Here is a 10,796-nt window from a genome sequence, read left to right as displayed (position 1 = left end):
CTGACTGGAACAAATTTATTTGAGCAGCATTGCCCATGAGCAACCAGTCACAAGTGAGGTGTTCACATGTCCAGCTCATCAATGACAAAGTCCATTGTTGGCTTTTAACGCAGCCCAGTGTTGTGGTTTCTAGCAGAATAAACTTCCTGTCTTCTTCTTCACATGTGACTTTGTAAATGTGCAGAAGCTGAGCTACATGTCAGTGCTTTAATGGTAACTGAGTGTTGGGTCTGAGCTCTACCTCATGAGCTGGACACCAAATATGTTGGATTTCGGTTGTCTATCAATTTATTGGCTATCATACATTTAAAAACTATTAAAAATATTAATATTAAATAACTTTAAAAATGAATTAAAGTCCTCGGGGCACCAGCCTAAACTAATAGGCGAAATAGCCAATATGGTTTCAGTCTCAATTTATTACCATTAATCTGGAACTCTGATTAACCATTAGCTTACTAACTATAACCAAATTACCAAATCAACAGTAAGTTAGAGTTGAAGGATTGGAATTCTACCAAGTAGAGGTTGGCAATATTCACGCTTGTGCAACATTAAACACACCAGTAGTTACTTAAAGGCATTTATTTACAATGGAGCAGAGTAAAACACAATGGCTTATCTAGTATATACAGGTATGTGTAGGGGTATGTGTGTGTGTCTGTGGGGACACAAACAAAGGCAAGATGGCGATTCAAAGTGATCACTGTGGCCGGCGAGGGAGCTGGTGTCTCAGGTAGCAGAGCTGACCTGGGCTGGGGCCTTGTTGCCCTTTGAGGAGCCGAGAGGAGAGAGCAGGAGCTGCTTTCCAGAGCAAGCTGAGAAGAGAGAGAGAAGAGAGGGCAAGAGGTCTGGTTTTGTTTGGTGACACCCTTGGGGGTCACATCACACGCTGACCCACACTGGCTGGCCAGTAAGGTCCGTGGGGGGAAGGGTCGTCCCCAGGTGTGAACAGTGAGGAACTGTGGAGTGTGAGTTCCTTTGTCCAGTGGAGCAAAGAAACATCTGGTCTCTTGAATGATGAGTCCCAACACAGTGATTCAAAAGGAAATGCCTTTATATTTGAGAAGCATCTTATTTGAGATTTTCTGTGGGTGTGTTATTGTAATCAAAGACAATTCTGTCATCCTTAGTCAGTCCAACATGTCATTATAGTTTTCATCAGGGATTGTACAGAACACAAAACACTGCACATTTTGCATTACACAGACAGAACAATTAAACTCATACAATCTGTCAACTCTTAGTATGCAAAATCTTAACCAATGGCTTTCATTCTGTAAAACCACTACAAGAGTGGAAGTTACATTTTGTGGCAAGCTTTTAATGTGCGACCTGTATGAGAGTCAGAGCCTGCAGTTATTCTTACACTAAACTCCTCATTATGAGGAAATGCACAATCAAATAGTAGAGCTGAATTTTTCTCAGTCATTTCCTCCATCAGCAGAAAACCAATTATTTAACAAGCTGGTAGAAATAACATTTAGAACCACCTATAAATAAGCAGCTACAAGCTTCGTTTTCTACATAAAGAAGTGCAGTAATCATGTCACAAAACCTTACTACTTATTAATCCTAATCAAAGATACCAGCCTTATTTTACAATTCAATATCAATTTCTGTGCAGTGGAAAGAAGTGATGGGATATTTGTACGTCCAATCCAACTGAGAATGATGTTCTGGATTCACTTACTCAAGAGAGCGGTGTACTGTTGCTCTCTTTGAGACAATGAAATCCAGAACAGATGATTTCAATCAAGGACACTTGTTTGTGTTTGTGGACTATTTGAGGTAACTTGGAATTTACAGAGTAATCAGTGCTGTTACACAAGTGCTTTTTATGATGTGAGCCACAAAGCTCCTGATAACCACTGTACCTCAACACCTTATCGCACTGTAATGTGGCTTGTTTATATACGCCTCCTCATTTTCTGTGTTTCTGTCATCATCCTATAAAACAGATCCCAACCTGTTATGGTCATGGTTTGGAAACCGTGGCTTAAATACAAGTACAACACGCACAATGTAACAATGATTTAAGAAATTGAGCAAGCAGTTAGTAAAATATAACAAACCTCACAGCTGCAGGTGAACGCAGAGGACGGACAAAAAACACAAAAAGGTGGCATGAAGATGAAAGGAGTACATATGTTCCAGGTACTTTTCCTCAATGTTACCGACTGGCTCAAGGGCCAGCAACAAAGAGGGAGGCCACACACTTCAATCAAGAAACGATTTATTTAACTCAAATGAATAAACAAAGTAACCAACCAAATGGGGTGTATGAGTAAGAAAGTCTTCAGTCATGTCAGAGGTGTGTCGATGAGTGAAAATATGGTGTAATGTATGTTGTAAGATGCAACAAACCAAACAAAGAGAAACAGGCTGTAGTGGCCAGCTGAGAGAGACGGAGACTACCTGAGGGGCGCGGACCTTTATGCCTATATCTAAATGACCTGCAACACCATCATGAGCAATCTGAAGGACAGTTTGACGCAATGAAAAAGGCAAAACTATTTGCACAACCTCATGCCATAAAAAACAGTCCCCCTGGGGAACCCATTTTCTCACCAACAGGTCGTCTTGGAGAAAGTAACCATGGACTGCACTCTCCGCCTCGCCCTCTGGTAAAACCTGGCTATACAGTGCCAGAAGAGTGGGATCAGCTTTTTGCTCTTTCACAAGATCACTGCAAGGCAAAGGAAAAGCAGGAACAGGAAACACAGACTCTCTTATTTGAACTGTCAAAACGTGGACTACCACCAACACTGCATTAAAACCTTCTCCCTGAGACGTTGGGGCATCCATAGGTGCATATACAGCAGGCCACACTCGATCACCAGCCAGGTCATTTCCTAAGATGACCGGTACGCCCCCCATAGGCAAAGAAGGGCGGACTCCCATGGCCACATTACCCTATACCAGATATGAAAAAGTCAGTTTATGCTGGGGAACTGAGAAAACAGTCAAACCCATTCCCCGAACATCAACACAGGAACCAGTGTCTGTCTCTGGAGAAAAGGGTAACACAGAGTCCACAATAAATCAGTTCATTGTCCCTGAATCCCTTAAAATCTTCACAGGCACTTTCCTACCACTCCCAACCCATGAGACATAACCATCCGACACAAATGCAGCATAACCAGGGTCAATCTCATCCTTAGCTGAAAAATTTGTCCGTCCCTGTTTCACAACTGGAACCTCAAACACCAACTCTGAGGAAAAAGGCTTTGTGCCTGCAGAGCAGCAATGGCTCTTTCCTTTGCACGAAAACACACAGCAGCCCCAGAGGGTTTTGCGGGTACATAGCCAGTCAATTCTTTCTTCAATACTGGACACTCATTTCTCCAGTGTCCCTTACCAAAGCAATAGTTACAAACACGGTTAGGGTCCAACTTACCCCATAAACTGTAACCTGCTTTAGCTGAAAACTTATCTGTCCCTTCCAACAAAGACTTGGTGGGAAAAGCTCCCACAATGCTCTCCCTGCTGCCACCATCTTCACGACCCCGGCTCTCACCAAAAAAACTTTTATGGGTCAAGAAAAACTCATCGGGCAGTTTGGCAGCATTAGAAACCTTGCTTACTTTCTGTTCATTGATGTAAGTAACAACACGATCAAGTACAGTATTGTTAAACTGCTCAAGCTAAATTAGTTACTGCAATTCTCCTAAGGTTTTGACCTCAGAAGCAACACACCAACGGCTGAAATGAGTGGATAAATCACGAGCAAATTCCATGTAGAACTGCTTCTCTTTTCCTAAGAAATCTGAACCGCTGACGATATGCTTCAGGTACCAGTTCATATGCCTTAAGTACAGCAGCTTTAACCAACTGATAGCTACCACTACCTGTAGCACTCAAGACTGAAAAAGCTTCCTGAGCTTTATCAGTGAACACACATTGGAGCAGTAGGGTACGCTCAACATCAGACCAGTTTCGAGCATCAACTAAACACTATAATCAATCCACCACAAATAGGCCAAGACTACAAACCAAGACAAAATTTTCCACCACTACACAATAGGGTTAACAGGCTGCTTTAAATATGGAACCCTACCCCTCTAGCTAACTGCCTAACCAATACTAGCTCACTCACTCAACCCTAGTCTTCATGCAGGTCAGCAGCAGAATGGATTAAACACAAAGCCCAGCAACCCGGTTAACTTTCAGCATTCTGAAAATCACCTAGACAGTCCTGGACGAGCCCCCATTTGTTACTGACTGGCTCAGCGACTACCTGAGGGGCGGACCTTTATGTCTTTTGGGAGGCCCTACCCAAATGGGCAGGTATTAACTAGCCACCCTCCCAGCTCCACCTTCCAGCCAACTTCCAGAACTACTTGTATATCCCTTTCTTCAATGGATGCGGCCCCTGAATTGGGATGAAGGCACAGAGAGAGAGAGGGAGAAGAAGCTCCCAACTAGGAGGCTGAGACAGAGGGACTGACAACAGATTATTAATTTGAGAGTATGGGTCTGTGATTTGTGTGCACAATTGGTTTTTGGTTGATGAAAACCACTGACACCTGCCAGACTCTATAAGAAGTGTTGTGTAGCTCTGACACTCAGACCACCGTCCATATGACAGGCATGAGGTGCTACCAGCATCATGTTATTCTACTTCACTCTATTGCAGTGACGGCTAAAGGAAGTCTTTCAGTGCAAAGGTCCTAATTTTTCATAATTGGAAACATAAACAGATCTTATCAAGTGAAGCTCTTTGTAATAGTTCCAAGCTCAAGGTCGTTGATGATACCTGACATTCAGCAAATTCCCAGTTACTGGAAGCAAGGTATGAGTCAACATCATCTCCACATCATTAACAATCCATTACTGGCAGCAGATTACCTTAATACTTTCAAATAAACCAATAAATATCTCCAGGTTTTCAGCTGCTATTGATGTTCACAGCAATCAGACACTCACAATGACGGTTTATCTGTGTATTCTGCTCGGTGTCTGTTGAGTGTATTTCTGATGTTAGTCAATCATTACCCGCACCGTGCTACCTTTTACGTCTCACGTGTATCTGGTGGATTTCTAGAGTTAGATGGTGTCTGAGGGATCACCACCTGCAGCCTGACAGACTGAAAACACAGAAACGTGGGGTTATCTCCTCGGTCTTAACTGTTCTTTACAGTCACTTATCTGCTGCTCACACCTGGTCCAGAGGTCACTGCTGTGGTTTCTCTGTGAGAGAGTGTGAGACTGACACATTCATGGTAGCCATGGGTTGGGTGAAGGAGTCCCAGAAAAAGAAGATCATTGTAAGTACCTATTCTGGTTCTGAATTGGTTGTAATGGGGGGGCAGCCACATTCCACAGGCTGAGGTCTCACATTAGTTTTGTTTTTTTTTTTACACTGAATTTACATTTAGGAGTTTAATTGAATGCAAGCTGTGTGTAGTATTTTATCTTTACTTATCTGTGGAGGTATGGATGACAGCACTGCTCTTTTTTTCAGGAGCTCTTCCTTCATGCTTTTAAATATGGATATTGACTATTACAAAATAATGCAAGAACCCAAACGCTGGCAGACTCTTTGAATTAACAATGGATTCCCATGGTCATAGGTGTAATTTAAGTGGGCATTCACTGATATATGCTTTTGAATACAATTAGACAGCATAAGGTAAGAATTAGCATAGCATTTTATCACAAATCACAAAAAAGCATATTGAGTGACAATGTATGTGTGTCACTCTTACAGTAATAAACCACATATACTGATGATTCTTTCTTGCAGTTTTATTTCCTGGATCAGCTCGAGTCTAAATTAGCTCCACAGCAAGATCATTAGCATTGGTTGGTTAACTTCACCTTAGGTTAGCCTTACTATCCGGCTCAGTTTTTTATATTGCCTTTTGAGCCTTTTGTCTATTAATACTTTGTTTTGATTGTCAACGCACTTTTTTTTAAAGGTGCTGTATAAATAAAAATTACTATAAGGGCATCAGTAGTGACTTGTTGTAACTGCACAGGAATGTGAAAGACATGTCACAGGCTGCTTGGCACTGCAGTTGGACTGTGGAGTGTGTTATGTAACATGACATGTTTTTCTTTTAATTCAATGAGAGAGTTGCTGGTTTCAGACACACTGCTTTTCTTATTATAACTCCTTTGCTGCTCAACAAATCCTAGAAAACTCAGTCACCTCTAAATCTCTCTGATCTCTCTGTACCTTCAGTTGTGTTTGTTTGTCTGTGTGAGAGATTAAGAGAAAACTCTTCAGTTGTTTTGGTTAACAAAACGTGTATCATCTTGTAAGACAAAGATAAGTCTGCAGAATACTCCCAGTGGGAGTGTTGTGCTGAATATCAGCACATCTGTGACTGTCTTCTGTACTCTTCAGCCTTGTACCCACAATTGACTCACAGCCTTGCTGATATTCAGTACATCATGACCTGATGTGTGATATTGCTTTTATACAACAGTTCTATGCGCACCATATTAGTTAACAGTAACAAGCAACAACAGATTATGATTTGTTTGTTTCTTTCATTATTTATTAGGCTACGCCAACACAAATACTTCTTTAACTAGACTGGAACTTGACTGTTGCTAAGCAACACATAAACATTTTCCTGACCTGATGTATGAGTGCACCTGGGGTTGTGTGCTATAGTATCCAGGCTTCTTCCCTTCATCCTCCTCTGACGACCAGACATCATTTCATTCAAATGTTATTTCTGGAAATATTTTCATCTTTGCAAAGTTTGTTACAATCTAAGAAAGATAACAACCGTTAATGTAACGCTAATTAACTGTTAATAGAACACCTGTAAAGCGGAGTGATACATGTAGTTAAAAGTCCCGGTGCTATTATACTTATATCAGCACTCATGGAATGACTCTCCTCCGATCAAATTACTTGGCCGGAACTAACTGTTATATAAAGTTGCATTTGTATCAGAACACACTCTGAGTAAATCTATTTTTGTCTTGTGTGTGTGTTTGTGTGTGTGAATGCATCTGTGTGTGTGTGTGTGTGCGTGCGTCTGTGTGTGTGTGTGTGTTCTTCACAGATTGGTATCTTGGCTGTATCAATTGTTACCTTAATCCTTGGTCTTGGACTCGGTCTTGGATTGGACTTGAAGAAATGTCAAAATAAAGGTGCTGTCAGACACACCCACCCCGCAAACACACATACATGTTCCTACTTGATCATATTAAAACAAACTGTCATCTCATTTCAAAACAGCTTGTTTATCCTGACTAATGCGCTTGACCACCATGCACGTCTCCCCTCTGTACGACCCTCTCATACTTGGTGACTCAGCTGTATTCATTGTCATGCCAAAATCTGTGTTTTAATCACCAAACAGTGGAAAACTCTGTGTGCTTCATTTTCAATGACGCATATAGTATGTCATACTTTTGCAGGTAGTCAAGTCAGGCTCAAGGAATTCAAACAGAAAGTCAGACAAATTAGGAATTTTATTCAGTTTTAAAGAGACTGACTCCTCTGTGGACAACTTGTGGTATGAAACATGCTTTTAACATGTTATCAATCACATTTCACTGGTAAGTGAATGTCAGTTTAAACTGTTGTGACAGCTACATTGGCTACAAACAGTAAACTGCATTGTTCACTCTTTTGTGTCCTGCCCTGACAGCTGTTTGTCAGTTTATACAGGCATTAATGGTCCTATAGTTGTCACTTTTCTGGTGTTTTATTTAAAGTTTTTAAAGGCTTCTCTCAGGAGCCATAGTAACAACAGCTCAGTGTTTTCTGAGTGATTGTATAAAAATATAGCAGATTTCAGGTAAACACTCACAGAAACCAAATCCTGCAAGATTGCATGTCGGGTCCGGGCTTACGGCGTGGCTGAGGATAGTGACTGCTTTGTTGTGACATCACAAAGTCACAGAAGTCCTGACGGCTGGTTTTAATGCTCAGTTTCTGAATACAGGCTGTGTGCATTTCTCTGTGGACTGAGCGCTTTGATACTTTCACAGTATTAATATAGAAGCTGGACCTGCTTTATAACCAAAGAAGACATGGGAATCTCATTTATACAATATGGGACCTTAAAATCAACACAAATGCAAGGCATTCAGTTTGGTGCATACACTAAATGTTTTTATGGTTTGCTGCCACAACCTAAACTCCCATCCCTGATATCAGCTCTGACGCTGAACTAGCTTGATGTTTAAACTGAATATCATTACAATATTTGCTACAAAAAGATGAAAGAGAATAGGATTTGTTTGGTGATGTTGTGGCTTCCTAAAGTTGCCACTAGATGTAACTAAAGTAAAGTAGACAATTTATGATGAGCAACATGTCTTTAGAGATGCTTCCCATTTTCACAAAAACCTACTCGAACAAAAACCTCTTTTCTTACTCGACACATCCTGCTTCACTTACACCTCACGGGAGGTGACAAAGCCAGTTCGTCAGCTGCACATGTGTTCGAAGCTTTACTCAACACAGTGTCATACAGTGTCAGACACACACAAGTGTATCACTTGAGCAGCATATGACATGGGAGCGTGTGCTTGGTCTATGACTGTATAATTCAGCTGATCATTTGTATATGGGCTCTGTGGGTTTAGTCCTTTTCTTTTTAATAAGCTCATCTGTGGATTCAGGTTTTTCATTAGGTGTATTGGCCATGTGGATGAGTAAAGTTAGAGTAGAAGTCAACAGTTGATGACTAGTCTTATGTAGATGGGTGGCTAAGAGTGTGCAACTGGGCTCCAGGGGCCATGGAAACATGATTGTGTACACCAGATTGTCACAACTCATTGTTGTAGGTGTGGTGAGAGGCTGATAATCTCGTTCCTGGCCATAATGCCCTTGTTCGATGTCAGTTCTTTGATGAGGAAACTCTCCTGTGGGACCTGTAGAGGACCATTTGGGAAAATTAGCAGACGTATCGACAGAGCAGCAGTCATCGTGTTTTTCTGTGAGTAATGCTGCGTTATTTTATTTTGGAATCACAATTAGCCAAATATTAATGACAATGAATGCCCAAGTGGGAAACTGCATTTCAAAAATCACAGCAAATTATCTCAGATATAGATTTCAATGGAACGGCTTTTTATTGAAAAAATAGCAAACTGTCTTCCATGAGGTTTGTGGATTATGAATGGGATAAATGGGAGAATATTAATGGACGTAAGTGTTGCTGCCTCTGTTGTACTAATATGGTGGAGGCGTGGATGTATAAATATACTGATGGCACTCATGGTCATGCTTATTATATGTTACAAGCTCAGAGTTAAACCTGTTTAATCCCAGTTGTAGTTTAACATAGATCATCGACTTCTCGTCTTGTAGAAGCAAGTCAAAAGTAAAGGAATCTGCACCATCATTGTGAGTCATGTCCTTTTTCCAACAAGGCTTGAAAGCTTCCTCTTCAGTTTGCCTCTGCAAGTGATTCACACCTTAATGACAGACAGGAATTTCATGTGAGATCAGATGATAGTTACAACTTGAAATGTTATCCACGAGCATGTCTATGAATCTCCACCGAAACATAACAAAAAAGCCATTATATTTTTAAGAAAAAGTCACACTGCTATGAGAATGGAATGATAACAAAATTAAAAGAATGAATTTGCACATTTTGATAAGTTTAAGTCTTTAGAGCTTAAGTTGAGTTAAATAAATAAAAAATAATAATGATACGAATAATAAAGAAATATTATTTTTCAGAAATGGCAATATACAAACTGTAATATTACCAGTTTAAAGTTGTACTTTTGAAGAAATAAATCATTATATAATGAGAAAAATTGAATTTCAAAACAAGTTCTGACATATTTTCAGTTCCTTATTTTCAGTTAAATGTTTATTCCAGGGGAAAAGAAATTGCTTAAGTCATAAAATCACTAGAATAGAGCTGCAATTTTGAGAAATTGTTATTTCATGACCATTTTTATTTCATGAAAAAAATGTGTAATATTTTGAGTATTCGATTTTTAAAAAAAATATATATATATTTTCAGAAAATTTGAATATACCTTAGTCATAATATAAAGTAATAGATTTACGAAGGAGGACTAGGGCCATGGATGAGAAAAAAAATGAGAGGAGAAAGATTTTTTTTTTCCATCATGCACTTCGAGAAAAAAGTCGAAATGTCGAGAATTAAGTCGAAGTGAGTCAGAAGAGGAATAATTTTATTTTAATTTGCTTTTCGAGAATGAAGTCGAAATGTCAACAATAAACATGGCATTTCGAGATTAAAGTGGATCTTTTGAGACGATATCAAACAGATGACAAACTATGACTGCCTCTAAAAAATGCCGTGGAATTGTACTTGAGAATCGGCTTTAGCAACAAAGAAATTCTTTCTCTATTGCCTCATGAACACAGTGTCGTTGTCAGCATTAGGACTTTGAAGCGACTGTGCAGAAAAAGAAAACCAACACAAGCTTGCTTGCAGACTGAAATAGCGGTTGATGGACAAATGCAGCGATATATTGATGGTTACACCTGCGTGCAATTCAGAGGAGATATGTTGTATCATATGACACAATAAGACAACTGATCAAGTTGTTTGATCCTGAAGGTGTGGCGCTCAGGCGGGCGCGGCGTCTGAGACGCAGGCATTAGCAGCAAAGGTCCCAACGCGCGTGTGCAGACTACTTCATCTCTTCCACTGCGCGCTTGGGGGGATGCCTGGAGCGACTGCGCGCTGACAGAGGCACAGAAAATGGGCACGTCCACAACATATTTATCTTTTTGCGCTGAAACCAAACAGATAGTTTCGATAGATTAGAGACTGAAGTTTGTTGAATAAAGGTGTGTGTGTGTGTGTGTGTGTGTGTGTGTGTGTGTG

The 10,796-nt window shown here is 40.3% G+C and overlaps 1 protein-coding gene across 1 annotated transcript in view; it reads left to right on the top strand.

Annotated features, from left to right (window-relative positions):
- Window positions 1–5,027: 5,027 nt before the first annotated feature.
- The window catches only part of LOC111665679 (venom phosphodiesterase 1), a 47,866-nt gene continuing 42,097 nt past the window's right edge, over window positions 5,028–10,796 (top strand). The window contains exons 1-2 of the mRNA XM_023420754.2: window positions 5,028–5,270; window positions 7,029–7,116. Of these exons, the coding sequence (XP_023276522.1) occupies window positions 5,223–5,270; window positions 7,029–7,116 (136 nt within the window). The 5' untranslated portion in view covers window positions 5,028–5,222. The remainder of the gene's footprint in view (window positions 5,271–7,028; window positions 7,117–10,796) is intronic.

The sequence above is a fragment of the Seriola lalandi genome, unplaced genomic scaffold, assembly GCF_002814215.2.
Source record: "Seriola lalandi dorsalis isolate HSWRI2012SDOR001 ecotype SW California unplaced genomic scaffold, Sedor1 jcf7180002054657, whole genome shotgun sequence".
Classification (NCBI taxonomy): Eukaryota; Metazoa; Chordata; class Actinopteri; order Carangiformes; family Carangidae; genus Seriola; species Seriola lalandi.
Note: the sequence above shows the minus strand (reverse complement) of the source record. Positions and strands in the feature narration are given on the sequence as shown.